At 33.0% G+C, this 26404-nt stretch overlaps 1 protein-coding gene across 1 annotated transcript; it reads right to left on the bottom strand.

Annotated features, from left to right (window-relative positions):
- Positions 1-286: 286 nt before the first annotated feature.
- Positions 287-19707, bottom strand: LOC142627133 (histone-lysine N-methyltransferase, H3 lysine-9 specific SUVH4-like). The gene is made up of 17 exons (XM_075800934.1): positions 19365-19707; positions 18452-18882; positions 17319-17384; positions 16427-16495; positions 15383-15434; positions 15149-15255; positions 14445-14621; positions 10491-10589; positions 7366-7464; positions 6087-6136; positions 5843-5931; positions 4866-5025; positions 3241-3346; positions 2972-3154; positions 2345-2581; positions 1220-1386; positions 287-619 (listed from the first exon to the last, which is right to left on the bottom strand). Exons 2-16 carry the CDS (start codon positions 18857-18859, stop codon positions 1273-1275), a joined length of 2016 nt encoding a protein of 671 aa, XP_075657049.1. The 5' UTR covers positions 18860-18882; positions 19365-19707; the 3' UTR covers positions 287-619; positions 1220-1272.
- Between the last annotated feature and the right edge of the window lie 6697 nt (positions 19708-26404).

The following is a 26404-nucleotide window of genomic DNA, read 5'->3' as shown; positions in this document are numbered from 1 at the left end:
GGTTGAGGTAATAACAATGATTTGTTCTTGGGTTGCAATTGATTTGTTCTCTGGAAAATGTTTTACATTGGAGAACCAAACACCGAAAATACTTTTCCGACGAATTTCCTAAAACACAACCAAACAGATGAAAATGTTTTTCTTTCCGTAAAATGTTTTCAACTAAAAATATTTTACACTCGGAAATTATTTTACATGTTGCCAAGCACAGCCTTAGTTACCAAACGTGCCCTAAATCTTTATCCCTCTACAGAGCTTGCTTGAGCAGGCTTCTTCAAGGTGGAAATTTTCAAAATAATCACGGGACTTTTTTTTTCTTTTTTCTTTTTTCAACAAGGAATTTGCATCTTTTAATCTAAATACACTGTCACAGATATCAGCCAATTAAAATTTAAAATGCTAACATTAGGGGGAAGCCTAATTTTTTTTTTTTTTAATTTATTTATGGAAGTATCCCCATTTTCTTGGTGCCCTCCTCCGTATTCCATGGCCACAGAAAAGGAGATGGGAGGGTCCTTTTGTGACTGTTTGTCTCCTTTAATAAGGTAGCATTATTCAGCCAAAAAATGCCACACTAAGGAGCCCGGTATCATATACAGAAATCTTTGGTAGGATTTTCCTGTTCCACAAAGAAAAATAATACTCAATATCGGAAACAAACAATTTCACAATGTCACAACTTGCTAGGGAATTGTGATTGGATTTCAGCACTAATACATGGGACTACCACAGGTAATTACTGGGGAAAAAAAAATACCATTTAGGTGCACCAATCACAAAGTGTCACTCAAGCATGTTGTGGATTTTGATGTGTACTTGGGTGTAAGTCTAGACTTACTCTATACAATAACTTCTCCAGGCAGCCTACTTATTCAAAATCATAGTAAATCCAAAATAATATGGTAGTAGTAAAGAAATAATTACCAATAATTCTGCCACTATCAAAACCAAAATGAATAGAATGATACAAATTTTCTTCTAGAATTACAATGTCATTCACAACCACTAAATTACCCTAAGGGCATCAAATAACTGTAATGTAAGTGAGAAAATAAAATACCAATACAATTCTACTATTTAATTTTCAGATGAAAGAAGAGACCCGTATCAGACAAATGAATTTCAGCCAGCACACTCCCAACACAAAAATAAATAAAATAACATAGAAGTAAAAAAAATTGTAAGGAAATTTACATCCTGAATTGCAGATACTACTTACAGAAGGGTGGGGTACCAGTAAAAGAAAGAATCCAATGCAGAAGCTTCAACCGCCTAGTACAAACGCTTCCGACAGTCAGCTGTACCACAGTAGCATGGCAGCTCCTTTATTTTTCCGTCAGGACCAGTAACGCTATCAAGTTCATATCCATAGTCATAAGTGAGCTCCTGCTTGTCACATTAAACACTGTTATTATTCCACAGAAGAAGCTGATTATTAAAAGCTAAACATTTTTAAGAAAAAGTTCAACCTAAGGGTTGGGTTCAAAATCCAGTCCCAGATATGTAATATCTAAAGATTATTAGCTGGACAAACAAACCAGTGTAGTAAGAATACTAGCCAAAACAAAACTTCCATTACCCACATCTAGCACAACAGACAAAATAACTTGATGGTGAACAAGAGTAATGCCAGCAGAATGGGTAACTTGCTACTGACACATTTCATCATTCATTACCTCATTAGTACACTTTGTTAATATTTCTATAATATTTTACTGAATTAGTTATAGAAAGGTTATACTTAATTCTGGAGGTGGACGTATTGATTATTGACTGATGGTATATAAAAATAGTGTTTGTTACGAGTAAGGACAATATCACTGGCCAAACAAAAAGGAGACCCCCATTTTTCTTTTACATGTGTTTGCAAGCCTCTTCATCAATCCTCTCCAAAGTATATTCTTTTTTATGAATAAAAAGAGTATTATTAACAAAACATGAATCCAAGTGCATACAAGAGAAACGCAAATAAATCCTCTCCAAAGTAGATATTGCATGAGGATAACATAAGAAAAAAAGTTGCAACCCTCATAGATGAAAGGTTTATAGTTATGATATTATCACAGACCTTATTAGTGCGATTGACCTTTCAGTAATTGTATTCATATATATTGGTTAACACCATAGCTACAGTGTTCTTCTGCAGATTCTAATACAATTTGCAATCCCTTATCAAATTTTAAGGGCTTCATTCAAACTACTGAAAGAAAACACTGAAGACAAACCTCAATGTCCATGCAAATCAAAGCAGGAATTATCTGAATTCACACTTCCATTATGCTTTGGAGGAATAAAAAAGAATGGGGGTAGGGGGAAGTATAAATGAAGCTCAACAAAGCTTTACCTGCATAGGAAGTATGTTATCTGCAGCAAATAACACCACTCGCGCAAGTCTCACATCATGGTGGGAACTCAAAACACACTGAACAAAGAGGTTAGGCTCACAACTATGATTAATAAATCTGGCAACATTACCATATAATCCTGCATCTATACAAAACTCAGGCCCATTTTCTGATATATGGTCATTTCTTTCCTTAGCATGATTGCTTGAAGGTATAGATACATCACGCAATCGCCTCTGCAAAAAAAATAAGAGTGATCTTACATGGTTATAAGATTGCTAATAATCGCATAGAATTGGCAACAATTTATTCCTTTTTTTTTTTTTTTGCTAAAGAAAGAAAATATAAGGGAAATAGTAGAGAGACAGACAGAATAATTGTTGTCATTCTATTTGATTATAGAGCAACCTAATACTATTTCCCTTATAAGTATAAAGATTAAAAACAATTTAACAAAAGTTTGTCTATTACCTACTAGACAACAAAGCAATATAAAGCTGCTGCAACAGGGGGAATTAAAATTTGCAAGTAGCATACTTATATTTAAGCAGTTTAATGCACCTTAACAAAACAGTACAGATGACACACAGCCTCAAATTTGAATTCATGCATTTTTATATCCGTACCTCTCTCCCTCCCATCCCATTCATTGTTTGCCAGCAATCAATGTCAAATATATAGTCATTCCCTGACACATTGTCTAATTCATCACTCTTCCTGAGAATTCCAATGTATTCACAAACTGGTGCACCAGAAGGAATTAAGTCTCCAGACCTCACAGCCCAGCCTTTATCCTTGGTACGATAGACCTGTTCAAAGAAAAATGATTTATCATCTGTTACATAAGCAATATACCAGAAAAAAATACATTACTATTTGATTTTAATTATATGACCTCAAGTTGGTACTTCAGTCCCTGCTGAGATGTGCGATTTAGGCAACTCGGTCCACAGCCACATCTTGGACCACATTCAAACACAACGTCCCTTGGTTCAACTAATCTGGGAAAAAGGAAAGAACAAACAAAAATTACAAATCTTTCAAGGAAAACACACACACACAGAATAAAGACCAATAATTCTCAAAAAGATACCTTGGAAACATGATACCAAGCTTTAAAAGACAAGAAAATACAAGTAAACATAATAGAAACCAGAAAACACAAATCTTTAAAATTTCAAACATGCTAACTTCCAGGGTATTTTCCAACTAGCTGCAAAAGCAAGCTAAATAAAAACATAAAGACATAAATCTGCATAACATTAAGCTTCATGGGTAACATTTAACATAAATGACAAAGCATAGCTATTAATATACATGATAAAATATATGTAGTATAGAAAATGTACGCATTTTCATTTGCTTGAATTTTTAAAAAACGTTTCACAAAATCAGCATTAAAAAAAGGAAATGAAAAAAAAAAAAAAAAAAAAGAAGAAGAAGAAGAAGAAGAAGAAAGCATTAATAGATAAACGTGTGGGTATAACATAGATTTACATGAAAATTATGGGACTAAAATAATGTCAAACATGTTAAATAATTTTTTTATGATATTCCAATTTAGTAACAAACTTATGTTAGCTGAGGATAATTTCATAAAATATAATCAAAAACCAACTAATTAAGTATTTCATATTTTTTTTGAAATTTTGGACATGTTTTCAAGCAATATAATAAACAAAAAATTTATGTTCTCATAGTGTTATAATTTAAAATAAATTTATTATTGTTTACTTATAATTTAATATACATACATACATATCTACAAATTATACACACACACGCACACATTAAGATCTAATCATCCAAATTATAAATATAAATAAAAATAAAATCTTAACAGATAAATAAAAAATATGAAAACTGTTGACTAAATTTTGATGGTTATATTGTCGTATATAATAACACACCTTAACACAATAAACAATTATAATGTTGATATTTAGGAAAATTGGAGCATTTTTGTACAAGTATAATACAAGAACACTTAAAAAAAAATAAACAATTAATTTTTTTTAAATGTATATTATCTAAAGTATCTTTGTTTCATATGGTAAACAAGAGTTTAAAAAAAAATACATGCATTCGTGTAATATACTGTATAATACATGTATAGTACCGTGTTACTACACAATCAATTTCTGTTGACCAACCATCATCCACATCCCTTTGAGCCATTCTCTTTGTTTTTTTTTTTGACAAGTCCCTTTGATCCATTCTCTCATTTAAACTAATATTTTCCATGATTAAAATTATGTAAATGTCATCAGTTGAGTTGTAAAATGTGGAAGATTACGGTTAGATGCAAAGGAGGGAGACAAGAGTGAGCAGAAAAAGGGTATAAGAAAATAGGTTTGAGGCTAAAATTGATTAGTACCTCACAGTATCATATATTTATATTGAAGTGACATGACATGACATGATTACAAGAACACCCTTACTCTAATATAAAATAATAAGCTAATATAAAGATAGCACAAAATAACTCTAACATCATCAAACAAAAAATTCAAACCTCACCTGCCACCATCATGGTGCACATACGGGAAGTCATTGCCATTTAGTCGAGCACAAGAACACTTCTCAGCATTAGTACATTTTCCTTTGCAATTGCATCCAGGAGCATTTGGGGGGATAATTACATTTTTTGCAACTCGATTAGACTTGATATATTTAAAACCTACAATTCCAAAACTGTGTCAGCAGTACTGGCATCCTTAATAAATATACTACGAATAATCTACCAGCAAGGCCGGCTCTAGGCCTAAGGCCCTGCTTGTCCCAAAAATTTAAAAAGGTGGCCCCCAAAATTGTAGAATGAAAGTTGATTTTTTTTTTTTAAAAAAAAAAAAATATAGGCAGGTTTTGCATTCCTTCCCCCACCCATCAAGAAGAGCCCCAAAATATTAAGCCAATACAAATCCAACCCAATTGAAACCCTAAAATGTTTTACCAAAATATTTGCTATAAGTGTACCGAATAATGATTGACAATCAATTTTCCTAACTTTTAAAAGGGGGTTTTTTTTTTTTTGATGAGGTGTAAAAGGTATGTTAATAATACCTTAATACAAAAACTTAATTAGAATGTTTGCATCTCAAAAAACAAGAATGGTTTATAAACCCTCAAAAATATATATATATATATAATAATAATACTTATTTAAATATTAAAAAAAGCTATGAAACTTTATTGCCTTTGGCCTCAGAATATATTGAACCAGCCCTCTCTACCAGCAAAGTCAACCCAAAAAAATTAAAAATAAGAAGAAGAAGAAGAAGAAGAAGAAGAAATCAAACACATTTCAATAAAAGAAGGGAAACCTTAAGGATAAGAATAAATTGTATTGTCATTTGCCATTCAAGGAACAAAAACTGCAAATAATGACATTATAGCGGAGTGAAGTTTATGAAGAAACATATAATTGCACTTAATTTGCATTTTTCTTCATCAAATTCTCCATTGTAATTAAATATAAATTGATACTAAACAATTACCTGAAGGTACAACAGGTGGAACATCGCATACATTTGTAGCAGGAATACATATATTTTCTTGACCGCCAGAGATATCCTTACACACCAATCTAGAAAAATAACTGACACAAATTATGCTTATGAAATACAAAAATATTTTCATTAGTGTTTATTTCCTTTGTCTTTCCTATCGAATAACAAAAGGGCATAACTCTAGTAGACAGAAGTATTTGTTCATTAATGTGGCAGCTTACAGAATTCATACCCATTTAATTCAGAACGACCTTTAGAGACTAGCTGCCGAGCAAAATCTACCTGACTTAAGAAATTAAACTTAATGTAAGAATAGTACTATGAGCAAGAAAGATGTCTGTGTAATCAGTGCAAAGACCAGAAAAGCAAAATCATGTATAAAAATATGACTTATATTCAGCCTAGAAACCATCCAAAAGAAAAATGCAAGCTACAACTGGAAAGCACCCAAGAGTCAAAAAAGAAAAGTACAAAAGCTATGTCAATCAAGTACCAGAGAATAACTCTATGTTGCACCAGCTAAGATGAGACATGATGACTTGGGACAAAACCAAAACAATACAACATGAAAATTGAAGAACAAGAAAAAAAAAAGATAGGTCATCTTGGAGTTAGCACCAAGCAAGAGAAAACATCTAGGAGTCAGCAACCTATGGTTGGTTAGAGTCAACACCACACCGTTGAGACAATTTCAAGAGGAATTTCATCCATCATCAAAATAATCCATCTCAATAGAAGCACAATACTTGCTTATATAGACTACTAACCCTAATTCTAATTGACATAGGAAAACCTAATTCTACTTTTGATTGACTTGGGAAATTTAATTCTAAATGACAATGGGAATCCCAAATATTGAATTACAAAAATAACCTTGACTCTAGCAATTTAAATAAATAATAATAAACCAAATTATATACTAATAGCTATAGTAAAATATTATAGACTTGAAAAATATAACCTTGCGCTTACCGCATCACTTGGCACATGCTAACAGAAATAATTATTTGGAATCAAGATATGGATACAACAAGAGTTCAACAAAATCTACAGGAAAACTAGGTAAATCCATACATGTATAAAATCCATTACAGAAACAAGAAAACAATGCATACTGAAAATACATTAGATTACTTGTAAGACAGGCCATTGCACTCAATAGTTTGCAAATAATTTTTTTTTTTTTTTTTTTGGATAAGACAAGTTATCAAGTTTCCTCCCAATTACATTCTCTTTTTTTTGGATAAATAAAGAAATCATTATTAATAATTAATATAAGGAGAAAATTCAAATAACAGGAAGTGTATCAAGCTCCTCTTAAAACATTACAATCTAGAATTTAACAAATCTAAAAATTTCTAAGACATGGAAAGGAGAGCAATCCCATAGCAATATATCAAAGTGCTTACAAATATATCTTGTATCATTCAAGCCAATTTCCAACATAGGTTGTGAGTGCTACACAAAAAATTCCTAGGAAAAAAAAAAAAAAGAGAGGAAGGATTGTTTGCCTGATTTGTGACCAATTTGGGCTGTCCTTCAATTTGCCGTAAACGATACTTAAAAACATTAAATCCAAAAGCACTTCTCTCATTCCAACAATGATCAACCTGCCAGATAGTGAAAAAGAGACGGAACACATATTAGACTTGTGGTCAACCTAAGAACTTCACAAGGATATAATTATCAAATGAAATATTTTTAAAACAAAATATAATCACATGACCTATTATTCCTTTAAAAATTAAAAAAATTAAAAATTGTTATAAGATCCTTAATGATATTTAAGACTACAAGAATAAAGAAGAATTTAAGAAACATAGTCACAGCATAATTTTAGGAAAAGGAAAAAAATGACAGATCAGGATTCCAATTAAACAAAAGCACTTGAATCAGAAGAAAGCCTTAAAAGTTTTTAATTTTCCAACCCACTCATATAAATCCTTAATTACTCCAATAGAGCACCAGCTAAAAGAAGATGAATGTAGAAAACCAAAAATGATGTTTTCAACAGAAGAAATACTGAAAGAAATTTTTTTGATAAATTACAAAATCAAATGTTATGTTCAGAATCTAAGATCATAATGAAATGAGCCCTCAGGTTCAACAGTACCTAATACGGAAACAAGTGCAGATATGGATATGAAAAAAAGATACCACAACAACATAGTACATGTAATACATTGATTTTGAAAAAGATATGGTTTTACTATTTCGTATATACACTGACCCATGTGCACACACAGAAAGAGAGAAGCATTGTGCTATCAAGCTAGAAAGCACGGGTGTGGCGTTTGGGCCGCCGCACCCGCGTCCGACGCGGCGTGACGCAGGGACGCGCAGGCGATGCCGCGTCCGCCTTTAAAAAAAAAAATTTTCAGCGTGATACGCGCCGATTCGCGCCGACACGGCGCCGATTCGGGCCGATACCGATACCGCCTCGAATCGGCCGGTACGGCCGAAATTCAAAAAAAAAAAAAAACAAAAGGTGCAAAATGCACCGTTTAGCTTGGCCAAAAAAAAAAGTGCAAAGGCACCGTTCAGCAGTCAGCCCTCTCCCTCTTCATATTTCTTGCGCCTCTCTCCCACTCTCTGCCTTCACTCTTCAGCTAGGCTCTCACCCACTCTCTGCATTCACATGTTGTATTATAATTTTCGAACATCATGGAATGTTTATATAATGGAGTTGTATTCTAGTTATTATTTACTATTGCTCTTAAATTTGGTATATGTTTATATAATGTAAAAAAGTATGCTTAGCAATATATTAAAAATATAAATATTTTTAATAATTTTTTAATCGCCGCACCCGCACCCTACTAATTATAAAATTGCCGAGTCCCGCACCCGCTCTCACACCCGCACCCGAATCCCGAAACGCACCTGTGCTTCATAGCTATCAAGATTGATAAAGTCTTGATATTTTCATTAAGAGCTAAAAATAGATTTGTCAAAATACAATATCAGCAAGTTTTGTTTATCATGCATGTGTCCTAATTTATCCATTCAGAAAAATGCATTATAATATATCTTCAAAACTATATTCTTATTCTATAATTTATCTACTATAAGGTTTGTCCAATAAGTAGCCATGAGTAATAGGGCGCCAATGTGATTGTCATAACAAAAATATTATCAAATTTTCAGTTATTCATGAAGGATTGATCTTGCATATGGCAATATCAGTGTAGTCAACAGTAAGTCAGGCACTGCATAGGCAGAGCCAGGGGGGGGCAATTAACCCTCGTCACTGCACCCAAAAAAAAAAAAACACTAATAATATACTTGAATCTTTTTTTTTTCTTTTTTTTTTTGGTGAGAATTCGTTCTTGTTAAAATTAATAAAATATTATTTATGCTATATGTCAAATTTCAGTTTAAAAAAAATGGAAAGAAACATACTTTATTATGTCTATTATGGTTTAAACGTTATAAAAAGGAAAAAAAAATATATATGAGGGAAAAATAAAGAAAGAAGAGTTTTTTTTTTTTAACATAATTATTTATTTCATTAAAAGAAAGGAAAGAAACATATTTTATCCATGTCTATTATGGTTTAAAAGGTTATAAAAGAAAAAACATACGTGTATATTGGGAGGAGGAAAAATAAAGAAAGATAGTTTTAACTTAAGGGGAAAAAGAGGGAGTTTATTGTTACCTTTCAAAAGTTATCAAATATGCCAATAGGATTTCTAATTAAAATTTGTGCATAAACAATAAAGTGTGAAGATATTTACATAATTAGAGTCTGATATTGTTTTCTAGTCAAATTCAAAAGTTTCAACTTTCAAGTAATACATGTTCATAGTCTTTTTATGAGTCTGCATTAATCAAATAACAGAAATTTAGTTAAGTTGGACTTGGTATTTATCTAATTATAAAAAATCTTTTCATTCACAAGTGGAATTTCAACTTCGAAAAAATTGAAAGGGGCACTTTTCATGTAAAAAATTCTAGTAGATAAACACATTAGAATGAATATGTCACCTTTTTGTGCATTTCTTATGTTAAAATATCACTTAAGTTTTTATGAATGCCTTTTATTTTACAAATTGGTCTCAAATAATATATATCGATAAATAAGAAAATTTTAAGAAGAAAAACTACTTCATGAACAAAGGACATTAAGTAGTCAAATAATTACAAACAAAAAAAAAAAGATTATGTACAAAAATGCTGCAATATGATTGTTAATTTGTAGAACACCCACCCCCCCCCCCCAAAAAAAAAAAGGTAGCAAACAAACCATTAACTCCATCACAAAATATTATCAAACCTGTAAATTTGCCAAATTCCAATTGATCAGGAGAAACAAAATATATCCCCACAGATTCCAAACAATAAAAACCATTTGAAGCATGTATATATATAATGTCTGAAATCTCCACGTCCACTACATGCACATATATATATTGGTGGGAAAATGCTATTGTCAAACATGAAGCTTGATAGAAATTTAATTGGAGGAACAAAATATAAGGACAAAATATTGAAGAAAATAACATGGCATAAATCCAAAAAACGAACATACAGTTTATGAAAATTCTCAATTCACATATATCAATTTCATGGATTTCAAAATACTTATATAATTCTTTGATAACAAAAAAACATTAAATTCATAAGTATGTTCTACCTTGTATAAGCCATCATATGTGTAAATTTTGTGAGTATAACTGCCAGCACATTTATGTCCACGAATCACTCTAATAGGTAAATCTTGAACCATATTGTTCTGCAAAAGATAACAATCACATACTATAAGCTTGATTTGATGAAAGATTTGTTACCTTACCCATATCTGCGCACAAAATAAACATATTATAACTAAATAAATGTGGATTTGACAGCCACAATACCTAATTACATATTGATCACAACTCATATCATTCTAATAACATTTGACTTAGTTCAAGTTGAACTATTCCATAGCATGTTAGCATTAAATGTAACAATATTAAAAAGCGCTTTTAGGGTTATTGGCAAATCTAGATTCCCGCTGCTAAAACCTAAATATTTGGTTTGGCCATTTGGGTATATTTATAAACCAATAATTTTTGTGATGTGATCCTTGGTTCACAAATTCACATTAATTTTAATTCATGCAATTCATGTAGGCAAGTTGAGGTTTCAAACATAACTTGAATTAAAATTCGATTTATTTGATTCCAAACATATGAAATTGCCAAAATGATTTAAAATTCAACTCATATTGGCCAATTCATGGCTTTCCAAATAGGTAGTTAAGTAAAATACTATACTGAAGGAAAAGTGTGATTTCAACTAAACTATGGTCGCTTAATACCTCAACACCAATTAGACATATATCAGAACTGCACATCATTATTAGATGCGTATTAGTGATGATAAAAATTAGGCATTTAGGACACGTTCTTTCGTCCCCCACCCCAGCACCCCCGCCCACAAAAAAAAGAGAACAAAAATTAGTTCTTAATTATTTTTATTTGTAATTAGGAGTACGTCTTACTAGGAAAAGGTTTCGCAATAGCCTAAATAATGGATTTGTTTAGTTAATAAATTGTAGTAAATAACATTCACATAAATGAATTCAACAAAATTCCAGCAGCTTATTATAAGTTTGAGGGTAGTATGATCGCCTTCTCCTTCCTATGTGTGATTGCCTAGGATTTATTTTTCATAGTTTTTCATTCTAGTCGCTGTTTTGGCAACAACGCCCATCAAATTCATTCAAATCCAATCTTTTATATTATTTAAGCTTACCTAAGCCCTTAGACATTAAAACCTATTCAATAACCCATCAAAATCTTATAAAAAATTCTATTTTAGTGCCGAATTTCTAAAGATCCTACATCAGGAAACCTCTATACAACTTTTTTGTTAGGAACTTAAAATTTTAAATAAGTTCTATTTAGTAGGAAAGATAAGAAAAAGGCATTCTTGACCCCAAAAAAAAAAATCCTAAAAGCACAAATAGAAACTTCTAGGGTTACTAAGGTATCTTGAGGTATTCAAAAGAAAATTAAGGCTCTCTCCTTTCATGAACTTTTGGAAAAGTTCAAATCAATCACAATTTTTTAATTTTTTGATAGGTAGAATAAGTATTTTATTGAACAAGACTACTTCGTGTACGAGAAAGTGGATACAAAGAAGTCTAAAGAATTATAAAAGGTTATGTACGGAAAGATAATGGCTCTAAAAACTCTAGAATGGAGTCACTATTGTTAAACCCCCACAGTCGAGACCAATCAAAAAACAATCTAACAAACAGCTCTATCAATTGTATCCCTGAAAATTCTACATGTACAACGATTATGTTCCTGCCACAAAGTCCACATCAAACATAACAAAACCAAGTTCCAATATCCAAAGACTGCTTGGAGCCTTAACACACCAAATACTCTTTCAAGGGAGAATCATAGCACAAGGGCCACTTAAGGCATCATAAAATGAGCGAACATCATAATCCCTGTTTCCTTTCAGACTCAATCTCTACCCTCCCAATAAGGGATATTAGAGTAAGAAGATTGAAGAAGGACATTACTCATTAAAATCTCAAAAAACTTGCATCCCAATTCCTTGGTTCCCCATCACTTTGTCCTCCCAAAAAGGATTCAGCTAAAGCACCACAAGCTAATGAAAAATCATACAAGTCAGGAACGGCCATACTTAACGGTTGGTCACCACACCATCTATCTTGCCAAAACTGAACTCGGCTACCCTCACCTACCTCAAAGGGGATATAATGTAGGAACCCTTCCCTCCCCACGTTAATACCTTTCCATAAGCCACAACCATGAGTTCCATAAACATTTTTTGCACACCAATCTCCCCACTCCTCTCCATATTTCATAACTACTACAAGTCTCCACAACGGCATATCCTCAATTCCAAAGCACCATAACAATTTACCTAGAAGTGCCTGCTTAAAGGGTTACTAACTTCCTAATTCCCAATCTGCCATTAGCAACAGGAAAGCACACTACAACTCACCCCACTAAATGATGCTCCACCCCCAAGAAAAGAAAATTTCTCTACAATTACTCAATTTTGTTTGCCACACTTACAAAAATGGTGAACAGTGAGAGATAATAAGTAGGTAGCCTCAATAGTGTACTCTTCATTAACATTAAACTTGCTCCTTGTGACAAATAGAGTTTCTTCCAACCTGATAATGTGTGCTCCATCTTCTCTTTCTCTATAATAGGATTCCAAACCGACTTTCCTTGAAGGAAGCCCCCAAAGGCATACCAAGGTAAGTCATCAACAAATACCCAATCTTATAGCAGAGATATCTGCAAGTACTAACATATTTTGAACCTCACCAACAGGAAGCATCTCACTCTTACCTAGGTTAACCTTAAGGCCTGTCAGTTTCAAAACAAGTCAACACCATTTTTGAGTATAAAGAATTTGCTTGGGATTAGAATCACAGAATAAGTTTGTATCATAAGCAAACAATAAATGACAAACACACAAACCAACAACAGCACTAAAGCCCACCCTGACACCCCTGAATAAATCTTCCCTCCTCAGTTCTGTTCAAAATCCTCCTCAAGATAACAAAGAAGATAACAAGTCGCCCTATCTTAATATTTTTTTTAAAGATATTTCAATACTCCACTCATTCTAGATACATTCAGAAAGTTAAAACCTAAAACAACCATATTAGTTAAAAAAGAAATTTCAAGAACATTTTTTGAAATAGTTAATGTTATATCTTAAGAAAAAGAAATTCCTTGTTTGGACCGCAGCTTTGGGGAAATGTCTGACTGTTGACAACTTAAGAAAAAGAAAAGTTTGCATTCTGGATTGGTGTTATATGTGCAAGTGCAATTGTGAAAGTGTTGACCATCTTTTCCTTCATTGCCCGGTTGCCATGGAGTTGTGGGATATGGTCTTCGGTTTATTCGGAGTTTGCTGGGTTATGCCAAGGTCTGTTGTTGGGCTTTTGGCTTGCTGGCAAGGTCGTTTTGGTCGCCATCGTAATGGAGATATCTGGAAGGCCGTTCCTCATTGCTTGTTGTGGTGTATTTGGAAGGAGAGAAATAGTAGATGTTTTGAAGACATCGAGAGTTCCATGCCTGACCTTAAGTCTTTCTTTTTCCGAACCTTACTTGATTGGTTCTCCGTGTGGAGAAGCCATCCTTTTCTTTCTATTTTGGATTTTCTTGACTTTTGTAATGTTCGTCTTTGATTTGTTCTCCCTCGTATACTCCCTGTGTACTTGGGAGACTCTCTCTTTTTTTTATCAATGAAATTATCTTTATTACTTATCAAAAAAAAAATCTTAGCATGCGATGTAACTTTTACTAGCTAATTTAGTGAGGCAAAATTCCTTATATGACATGTGAACAAATACTAAAACAATATACTACATGCAAACATTCATAAGGTGAGTGTCTTTGAATTCATGCATGTACTTAGAAGTACCTGAACAAGAATAAACCTATTTAAGATTACTTTCCCTTTAGGACACAAAATTTTTCTGTTTAAGTGTCTGAAGAACAAATTCCACCAACTTAAAGAGGAAAAACCCATGTAATCAAATAAAAATAACATGAATAAATAAATAAATCAAAAGTATAAACCATATTTCCATATTACACACCTTAAGAACCAAATTACCACGACACATAACTTGATACTTAATTTGACGTTTATTTCCAAGTAAGCCATTCCCACCTTGACCTGCGTACCCAACTTCTGCATTGTCAACATCATCTTCATATTGGCCAGACAAGACGATTGAAACTGCAACAGGCAAGGTAAACTTCCTGTACTCTTCCTGCAATGATCCAAGAGATAATTAAACCTACAAACTCACAGTGCATTCCACCAACATTTAAAGAGAAAAAATCAGTAAACAATCATGAAAGCCACTGAACACCATGGTTTTGTAATATGGATTATTAGTCCCTTAAAGTTTGTAATATACTAATATACCTATTTTCGATTTTTAACAAGATAGTTTGGAGTTATCCTTCAGTATAAAGATAACTGGTATTCAAAAACAACAAAATTTCATAACGTGACCAAATAAAAGAGGAACCAAGGCCTTTTCACCTATCATCGTGATCTTGGTAGGACATTGTATTTCCTTAGCATCCCATGCACCCAAATCCCCGCCAATTTTACATAAAGTTTCAAATATACTGAAAATCACAGTTCTGAGTCAATGCAATTTAACTTTATATATATGTGCTTAGAAACTTTATCACTAAACCATACACTTGGATGCCATTAACTTATTGTTGTATACACACTTTACTAACCAACTCCCACAGAATTCTTAATTAAATGTAGATACACTACCATTTTGCAAGTTTCTCCAATATAATCAATTCCATTCAACCAGTCTCCATGAAGACCTACAGCCACCATTTCAGCCCGTGAAAGAAATTGTTGCCCAACCTTAATACCTGCATTATGAAAAGTAAGTATAAAGTGGTTTTAAAATGCTTCGAGAAGCCATTAAACTATTAATGTAATTCATAAAAGACCAGATAGCAAATATCTACACCCCAACAGACAACTGATTTCACAAACCTGGTAGATGACCTATTTTTTTGCAGTACAAAATTTTATTTGACCTCACCATCTGCCATAATTCACAGAGCAAAAGAAAGGAAATGAAGTGACAAAATAGATCAGAGTTACTCTACACTGCAGTAAATCAAAGTTACCATAAATGTTCACATATAGGAAAGAAATCAAAATTATTAGCCAGCTTCAATTTTATTTTTATAGCAATAATTTACTAATATGAAACATTAACCTAGCATTAAAATAAAGATATGCAAAAATTGATCAATATGAGTGTGTCCACATGCAAAACAAAATTTAATGGCATTATATTTACCATTATGCAATATCATACGTAAAAAATCATAATAATGTTACAACTTAGAAGACACAATAAAATGTAAGGAGCATGCTTGTGTCTTATGTATGCAAATATTCACGAATCAAATTTACCCTTTTCTTCTCTACATTAATTTTCAAACATCACCAGTATCAAAATGCATGTGTACCCGCCAATGAGTCCTCCACCAATAGGAATGGTGGAGGCTAAGGTCATCACTTCAAAACCCACTGGGTGTCTTTGTAACATGCACCAACAAAAAAGAAAAAAAGAAAAGAACTGTGTGCGCATGCACCAAAAGAAACAGGAAGTATGTGAAAAAACAAAGATAACTCCAAGCCTTGGGTCAAAGTGATCTTTGACAATATTTATCAAGTCACCAGATATTTGTAAATTGTACAGCTATTAAGACTCCAGAATGAATCTAGGCATATCATACCATCATTATTTGCAAGTTCAAAATGCTCCTCTGCCTGATAACGATATTTATAACCTGACATGACTTCAGCATTATCCTGATTTTTAAACTATGGTTACTATGCATCAAACCATTAGCAATAAGACCAATTAAGAGAAGCATGCCAGTTTCATTGGTAGATACACCACAGTTCTTGAATAACAAGTTTGATTGATCATTAAAGCCACTGGGACTGAGGCTGAAAACTTTCTACTATGCAATGCATATAGTGTACAAGTAATTTTGTGTAACACATAAGCCAGCAACTTGCCTCAGAAATAGCCTTCAGATCAGGTCGCTTGGTAAGTTTCTTTGCATGATCATCATATGCATTCCCATTCTGCAAACATTTGTAGCATTAATGTAAATAACCATTAAGATCAATAATCACCAAGATACAGTTTTAGTCCTGATTTTAAAGGCACTTCAACATCTACTGCTCTTGTCTTTGGAACAGAATCACTAGAAATATACTGATCCTTAAGTAATTTAGTGTACGGCCACAGACACAATCTGATTTTGAAAGCATGAATTGGCCACTTGAAAAGAACTAGCATGGAAATTTGAAGATTATAAAGAACAATCAAAGCAAAACAATTACTATAGAAAACCTTGAATCCAAGAAGGGATGCAAAATAATGGGTGTGTGTAATTACAAATTTATATATATACATACATACATACATATATATTCAATCAGAAATTTTGGCAATCATATAAACGCTAACAACAAAGTATATCTCACATGATGATAAAATTGAAACAGATAAATCAATAGGGTGGCTAGCCTATTCACATTAAAAAGGTTCAACCCGTGTACACAAACAAAGTAATGCAACCAAAGCCTTATGTAACAGGATGAAAAGTATATTGTATATAAAGATGACATCCACAGATGGCTAGCCTATTGAAATTTAGGGCCTCAAACCATGTATATAAATGAAGAAGAACTAAAGCCTAGCGTAAGAGACTGAAAAAATTCAACATCAATTCTGGAGTTTCTCCAAAACTGCCAATAAATGAAGTAAAATTAAGAATTAAAAGTGAAAGAGAGCAAAAGGGATTGCAAAAAACTATAACTTCTAAGCAAATTGACCAAAACTTTAATAAAAGCAACCAATAAAAAGTAAGGAAAAAAAAAAGTTGAAGTTCAAGATTCTCACATTATTTTCTGAACCATTAGAAAAGTGCACATCATCCTTAGGCTTAAGGCACCTCTTCTCCTCTTCCTGTGCAGAAGCATAGACAGGCTATGTAAAAAGAGATTATTGCTCAAATTATTAAAGCAGCCAAAACATAGCCCTGCACACAAGTATTAGAAATTTGCAGATATAGCCAAATAGCCTTTAGCCTTCTTGCATCTCTACTCATCTATCCACATGCATAGACACGCTAAGGAAAAGATTAATTACTATAATCATTAGAGTAGAAAAAGTAAGAACTCGAAACTTCTCTACTCCAGACTAATCAAATCGAGAAAATATTATATAAAAAAAATTAAAAGATATTTGGGTCACTACAGGATTCTTAATCCTTTCAATGTCAAAGGATTTATATTGTAAATTAGTCAAAAGAAAAACATCTCACAAAGAAAGAATACATGAAGCCAACCCTAACTAATTTGTTGAGGATCCATACCCAACCCCAAAAAATTTGGACTAAGGCTGGGTTGTTGTTGTTGTTGTTGTTGTTGTAGTCAAAAGACAAACATTTAAATACCAAAACACATCACATCAAAGAATGTTATTATAAAATTTAACATAAATATATGCACTATAATACTAAATCCGCTACAAAGTACTAATTTTCTACAGTTATTACATTATGTGTGCCCGAAGGGATTATTAAGCCTTACTGATACAAAAGGCAACTTGGTATGATCCATCTTCAAATGATAAAAACATTAAGTTCTAAATAATGTAAGAAAGAAGTTAATATAAAAGACCAAAAACATTAACTAACAACTGCGGCATGTTAAAGTACCAACATCATTTGTTTTACTTGTATAATCGCATAATGGGCATTTATGAAGCTAATACTACCTTTCCTATAACGGTGTTGTTTCTTCTGTAATTTTATTGATCCTAAACTATTGAAGACATGTCCAACTTTAAACTTTCCCTTTTTTCCTTAATTTAATTTGCATGGTAGCAAGCTAGCATTAAAGAGATTTGTTTAATGATAGAAAGTGTTAATGGACAAGAAAGCATTTTTAACACATCTAAAGGCAACCTGTCTACTGCAAGTAAAATGCATAGATACGTAAATAACACACACGCGGACATTATTTAATCACCTGAACAAAGCGAAGGTAAAATGTAGTGAAAACCCTTAATGTCTCTTTCACCATTACAGAGTCATTGACTCGAGCATCGCCATTGTTACGCCCCGTCTTGAGATCACTTCTACATCCAATGTCTTCCACAAAAAGCACTTTAGCATCATTCTTGCTAACTTGATTTTTTAGGCCATCTGATAACCTCTTTCTCTTACTACCATTGGAAGGCATTTCATCATCGGATTTCTCTTTAAGCCTTGAACTAACCCGCCCTTGTGAGCTCTTCGATCGCGGGCTCCCTCGCACGGGAGTCTTTGGTTCAATCTTTTTAATACATCGAGCAACATTCTTCTTATCATCGGCTAGCACTTTACTTTGATTGCAACTGCACAAGGGGCCAGCACCGGAATCCTCTAATATAGCCATTGACTATTAATAATTATCACAACCTGCATTCAGAAAACACCAATTACTTAAACATGTTGAAAAACAAGACCCTCTTAACATGTTTTTCGTTTCGATTTCAAAACATCTCTGGTGCCTCCGCCCAAAACAGAAGACAAAAAAAAAAAAAAGCCAAACGAGATCTTTAACATCAATAGACAACAAATTTGGTGGTATTAGTGAGCAAGAAATTTCACAAAATAAGCATTGGCTCAATTTTCAACTTCAAAGAAAATAAATAAGGCTCAATTTCATCGCAGACATTAATAAGAGAAAAAGAAAGAAAGAAATTTGCTAAACATGCTACTCCAAATCCATAGAGATTTACAAAACAGCTAGCTATTTATATTAATTCTCAATTACAATTAAAACAATAGGACACACACACAAACAAAAACAAAAAAAAAAAAAGATTTTCCACAATTGCGAAATTGTGCTCAGATCATGAACTAAAGAAAAAAAAAATCCAGGAAAGTATCAGTGCTACCTGCTCCACTCTCTAAATTATGAGTGCACAGTCAGAAATTGGAGTTTTGATTTGGGGGGTGGCGTTGTTTGATTTTGGTAGCTGAGGATTAGCGTTTAAAGCGCGCGCGCGAGAGAGAGAGAGAGAGAGAGAGAGAGAGAGAGAGAGAGAGAGAGAAGAAAAGTGAAGTGAAGAGAAGGAGTGTGAGGTAGGGTTTTGATAATAGTCGGTCCATACATAAATATGAGACGTGGATGGACAGTAAAAGGCAATGTTTGAAAGAGCCGAGAGCAGCGGGAAGAAGAGAAGGGTGGCGTCAGAGTCAGACTATGCTATTGCTATTTGCTAAGTATTTGCTACCCTTACGGTTTTGGATGATTTTTTTTTTTTTTTTTTCTTTACTTGTTTGGTAAGTAAGAAGGTGTAGGGACTAGGGAATAGGGATATGCATTAAATTCACCGCAACAAATCTTATCAATTCTAATGTTTTGGGTAAGTTTTCTATGGTTTATAGGTTGAATTTTTTTTTTTTTTTTTTTTTTGAATTAAGTTCGAGTAGGTCCAAGTTTTGGATCTAATAAAAAATAATAATAATTTAGAACTTTAGAGTAACCCTATAAAGCCTGTTTTAATTTTTTTTTTAATTTGATTTATTCAAAATTTTGATGTTAATTTATTTAAATTTATGAGTTTGATGTATTTTTATCTTTTATATTTATTTGAGTTTTTTAGCGTGATTTATTGTGATATTTTGAGACTCAATTTCGATAAAGTTTGAATTTTATGCTCTTTTTTTAAAAGAAGATTTTAGAATAGAGAGATGCTATGTTCACAATATTTTTATAACATTTTCACAACAAATCACAAATGGTTAATTGTTATTGGTTCAAATTTGAATCCAACACTAAGATGACTTTTTTGCCCCAACAATAATAACCAGTAACAACCTACCATCTAAGATTTGTTGTAAAAATGTTGTGGACATATCATTTCTCTTTAGGATATTATGCTTAATCATTTTCTTGGCATATTTGAGAAATCTTTTCCAATCACTCAAGTTCTACCCAATGCAGTCCTTACTCATGCAAACTTTCTCCGAACCCTTCCTAATGATTTGCCAATTGTTATTCCTCGTGTCTCATCTAGAGCTAGATTCCTCCTCCTCACCCGATATTTAAAGTTAATTTTGATGGTGTCATGTTTAAGGAGGAAAAGAAAGCTGGCATTGGGGTTGTGATCCAGGATTATTTGGGACAGGTTATGACCTCCATGTTTGAAAAGATTTCTTTACCATCCTCAGTTGATGAAGTTAAAGCTCTGGCTACAGTAATGTTGTGCACACACTTTTTTCGCAAGCAAATTTCACAATTGCTAAACTAGTTGACTATGAACGGTGGATACAACTGATACTTATGGATCTATCGCTTTACCTTTATCACTCATAGTCAATCACTTCAATAATCACAAATTTTATTGTGAAAAATATTCTATCTATAACATTATTGAATTTGAGCACTTAAAGTCTAAAAACTCTAGAGTACCCACTAACATTTATCTTTCATTTGATGTTTTGTGGGTTTTAGATGCTGAATTTTTATATAAATTCCAAACTTTAGCTTTTTTTTTTTTTATTTGAGAAAACAAACTTTAGCTACTTAAAATAATAGTAGAAGAAACGTTATATTCTACATAAAAGCATTCAAGGAAGTGAGACATGTATACAACTTTACAAGTATATTGCTATATTCTTTAACATTTTCATATTGGTTTATTTTCTCATTTTATTTTGAAGAATCAAATTACATGTTAAAACTTTATGTATTTAAATTATTCTCTTAATTTGATTGCTATTAACTATGAATTTGATTATGCTTGATTTCTTTATTTTGATGATATGCAATATATATTGTGGATACAATTACATAAACATATGGTTATAGTTATATATATATATATATATAGACAAAACTTAGATACAGTACTTTAAGTACTGTTCCTAAGGTTCCCTTCTTAAATATTTGACATTTGACCATTTTAACAGCCCAGTAAACGGCGTTACCAAAATCCCATCTCTTTATGTTTTAATATTTTTTTTCTTCTTCTTTTGGATCGTGAGAACAGAGAGGTCTTTTTCTTCAATTAAAATATCTCCAACTTCTCCAAATCCCACACGTCTCTCTCTCTAAACTCTCTTTCTTATTGTTGTTTCTTTTTTTACCCTCTCCAAGAACACTCGTTCACGGTCTGGTGCAACAACCTCTGGTTCAAAACTTTGTTTGGTTCCCAGGAAAACAAAGAAAAAAAGAAAAACAGTTCAAGGATTGTAGTTTTTAGTTTCACTGTATCTAGATTTCTTCTTATGTGATTTAATGGGAGAAGTTAGAGAGATCTACTGGAGCCATTTGGCTTTCTTTTTCAAAGATTGAGTGGATGAAATTTAAGATCTTCTGAGTAATTTTCTGAATTTACGATTTCCATTTGATTTTCTTTTGTCTCAAGCTTTGATTTATTTGCAAATCAAAATCTGGTTCAAAGCTTTGTTTGGTTCCCTAGAAAACGGAGGAAAAAAAATGTTAAAAGATTGTAGCTTTTAGTTTCACTGAATCTAGATTTCTTCTTCTGAGATTAGGAGAAGTCATAGAGATCTACTAAACCATCTAGTTTTCTTCTTTAAAGAGTTAGCGGCTGAAATTAAAATTTTCTACTTCTTAAATTTATGCGGAATAATGTTTGCCAGGGAGAAAAAAGAAAAGTTAACAGAAAGACAGCGGCGTTATTTTTATTTTACTGAGCTGTGAAAATGGACAAATGTCAAATATTTAAGAGGGAACTTTAGTAACAGTACTTAAGGTATTGTATCTAAGTTTTGCCCTATATATATATACACATATATATTGTTATTAAAATCAATTAATATTTTTCAAATTAATTTTACTTTTAATTTTGTCTTTTCATCTTACCCCTAGAGTTAAAATCCTAGTTCCGCCATGGGTCATATTCACAATATTTTCATAACTTGTTAAAATAGTAAATAATAAGTGGTTCTTAATCTTACTAACAACATAACTTGCTAAGGTAGTAAATCATGAGTGGGTCTTAATCTTACAATAAAACTTGTTAGGATAGTAAATCATGGGTGGTTCTTAATCTTTACTTACAACAAGTTAGGGATGTTAGTTCTTAAGTCTATCAATGCCATCATACGTGACATTATCATATTCTAACATAAAAAATAAATAAATAAACTATTTAAAAGAATGCTTACAAATCAATGAGTTACTGGCTTTGCTCAATATAAGGTGAGGTGAGAGTAACAGAACAAAATTTCTCTCCAAATCTCTCAAAATTAATTTGGAGAGAAATCTTTCAAACTCATCATATATTTTTATACTGTGTATGAATTTTGAAAATTTAATCGTTCGATTGCATGTTCTTATTATATCCTTCATGCTTGCAAAATTTCAAGAAAATCAAAGATCAAATGCTATGTCATCAAACAAATATTAAAATTTCAAGTTTTTGTGATTTAAAATTGTGTATAAAAATAAGTTTATTAGACGAATAGTAAATAAAATTTGATTTGAACAAAATTTGACATACATGTTAAAAACATAAGGAACATGAAATTTAACGGTTAAATTTCCAAAATTCCCACCTAAAAAAGAGATATATAAAATGTTTGAAGAGTTTAACTTTGTTCAAAGTAACAAAGGTAATTATTACCATATATAATTTGGCATGACCTATCATTGGATTTGACGGAGTCATTGTCTTATGTAACTCGTAATAAAGACTAACATGAAGTGAAAAAATGAAAATAAAATGGTAGAAGTATCTATATTATTATTTAAGGGGCTTCCTTTGTTTGGATTCCTCATTTTTTTAGTTCAAAAATGCCCCTATACTCCTATGTTTAAGTAGAGATAAAACTAAGTGACAGTCTGGTAAAAATGTAACTCTAACTCCCACTAAAATATTGCCTAAAAAATAGGACAACTTTCTTGTTAATTTTCAAATTACTTTATCCACTTATAAATTAGATTTTCAAAATAAAAAATTATATATATGAAATAAAAAATAAAATTTATTTTCCTACAAAATATGACCACTAAAAAAAAGTCTCATCGCACGCGCTTTGCGCGTGTGATGAGGCTAGTATGAAATTATTGATCGCTGCGGCGAGGTTTCTTAACAATATGACAAATTTATAGCCCTTTTTTAAAAATTTTTAAAATATATATATATGAAAAGTTATAGCCATTTGTAATCCTAAACTAACTGCTCAAAGTGACCCTTATCTTGCGATGTGCCAAAGTATATGATTGGATTTGACGCTCACACAATCTTCTTATATGTAACTAACATAGTGCCCGTTTTTTTCAGCTTTTACCGGCTGAAACGCGCTTTTCTAAGCCAAAAAAATAAAAAGTGTGTTTGCTAAGTTTTTAGAACATTGCATTTTCATGAAAGTTGCGTTTTCATTTGTGAAGGAAAAGCTCAAATTGGGAAAGCAACATTTTGCTCCTTTGCCAAAAAGCGCTGAAGCGCATTTCAATATTACCTTTGGAAGTTGCACAAATTCCCCAAATTGCCCACTAGTTTTTCTTAAAAACCCAATTTTATCCCGTTGTTTATAACATAATTTTACAAAAGAACCCAATAATGAAATCAGAACAAAAAAAAAACTGATCTCACCCATTTCTACCACATGTCTTTGGTAGTGGGGAAGAGATCAAGCAACGGTGGGGAGGAAGACAGGCGGCAGTGAAGGCAGAGAAAATCAGCAGACGACGGAGGTGAAACGCAGAGGCGAAACGCGGAGGTGATGGAGGCGAAAAACGGAAATGACCGATCAGCAGACCCATCTCTTTATCTTCATTTGATGAGAATCAAATGGTGTGGTTGTGTGTGACCTTTAAGTTTGTGTGTTTTGTGGGAAATGGAAGTGGGTTTGAGGGGTTTGAGTGCATGAGAGTTGGGGTTTTAGGAAGGAATGTTGAGTCAAGTGGCCGCCATGTGGCGGACTCTGCTGTTGCACTACAATGTTACGGTGGAGCCGTGTAGGTGTGTAAAACACAGTAACACAATACAAAAAGGCACACAATTTCTGATAGTTTGGTTGGGGGGCTCTCTGGTCTCTTTGAGAGTTGAGACTAAGATTGAGTCTGACTGTTTAAGAGGAAACTTGCAGGTGAAGTGGCAAGAGAAAGGGGAGAAAGAAAGACAAAAAAATAGAAAAAGAAAGAGGAAGAAAGAGAGCTCTGTGTGGAATGTTTTGGAGTGTGGAGGAAGTGGTAGGGAAAAAGAGGAAAGAAGGAAAAAAAAGTAAGGGTATGTGTGTGGAGGAGAAAAAAAGAGGGGGGAAAAAAGAAGAAGGAAAAATCAGTATCAATTATCACAATATTTTCACAATACTTTCATAATAAATCTTAAGTGGTAGGTTATTATTAGTTAATATTGGTAAGAAAAATAATTTTTTTTTTAGAAAGAGACAAAAATAATTTTAATAGTATGTTCAAATTAAAATCTGATGATGCAAAGAAGATCAATAGGCTGGATGCTTCGGACTTGAAAAGACCACTTGCTCTCTCTGCGGCCTAAAGAAAAAAGAGAAGCCAATCAAAGGCGACCGGGGCTGCCGGCCAAAAACCCTCCGATGGTAAAGTTAGTTTTTCTCTCTATATTTTTGGAGTTCCAACTTTTTTGGAGTAAAATTCACATACCTGTGCTTTGTCTGCATCAGTCTTTATATAGTGCCTTCATATATGGTTATGGAAATTGGAACCTCCCCTGGATTCAAGGAGGCGCAAGGGTAAAATGCAACTCCCATAACCGTTTAGGAGTTATTGTTTATATTTCACAACGGACACCTGACAGTTATGCGTGGGATAAGGAATTACCGCATTATCTTCGAAGATTTTCCTAAGTATGATACTCTCATCCTAGAATTCCTTAATTGAGTATGTTTTGGCACTTGCGCAGAGGCTGCCTCGTCTGACAGACACTCCTTCAGGACGAGGTTATCCGCGCTCTGGACGAGTACCTATTTTCTGGTGGTGCCCACCTCGTCCAGAGCTCTTCTTGCTTGGACGAGGTAGTTGCAGGTAGGTTCCGAAGGGTGTTTACAATTCCAGACGGGTTACGGACGACCTTTATGGATGACTTGGAGATGGGCAAAATCAATACCCCATCAGTTAACTGATGATGCAAAGAAGATCAGTAGGCTGGATGCTTCGGACTTGAAAGGACCACTTGCTCTCTCTGCGGCCTGAAGAAAAAAGAGAAGCCAATCAAAGACGACCGGGGCTGCCGGCCAAAAACCCTCCGATGGTAAAGTTAGTTTTTCTCTCTATATTTTTGGAGTTTCAACTTTTTTGGAGTAAAATTCACATACCTGTGCTTTGTCTGCATCAGTCTTTATATAGTGCCTTTATAGACGGTTATGGAAATTGGAACCTCCCCTAGATTCAAGGAGGCGCGAGGGTAAAATGCAACTCCCATAACCGTTTAGGAGTTATTGTTTCTATTTCACAACGGATACCTGACAGTTATGCGTGGGATAAGGAATTACCGCATTATCTTCGGAGATTTTCCTAAGTATGATACTCTCGTCCTAGAATTCCTTAATTGAGCATGTTTTGGCACTTGCGCAGAGGCTGCCTCGTCTGACAGACACTCCTTCAGGACGAGGTTATCCGCGCTCTGGACGAGTACCTATTTTCTGGTGGTGCCTACCTCGTCCAGAGCTCTTCTTGCTTGGACGAGGTAGTTGCAGGTAGGTTCCGAAGGGTGTTTACAATTCCAGACGGGTTACGGACGACCTTTATGGACGACTTGGAGATGGGCAAAATCAATACCCCATCAAAATCAGTATCAATTATCACAATATTTTCACAATACTTTCATAATAAATCTTGAGTGGTAGGTTATTATTAGCTAATATTGGTGAGAAAAAAATAATTTCACAATATTGATTTAAGTATGAAATAAACTCTTTTATATATACATTGTCCTTTTTGGTAATTTACCACTCAAATCACCACTTTTATAAGTGCTAGCCA

This window comes from Castanea sativa, chromosome 3 (genome assembly GCF_040712315.1).
Source record: "Castanea sativa cultivar Marrone di Chiusa Pesio chromosome 3, ASM4071231v1".
NCBI classification, from domain to species: domain Eukaryota; kingdom Viridiplantae; phylum Streptophyta; class Magnoliopsida; order Fagales; family Fagaceae; genus Castanea; species Castanea sativa.
The sequence above is the reverse complement of the archived record's forward strand: the minus strand, read 5'-3'. Positions and strand labels throughout refer to the sequence as shown.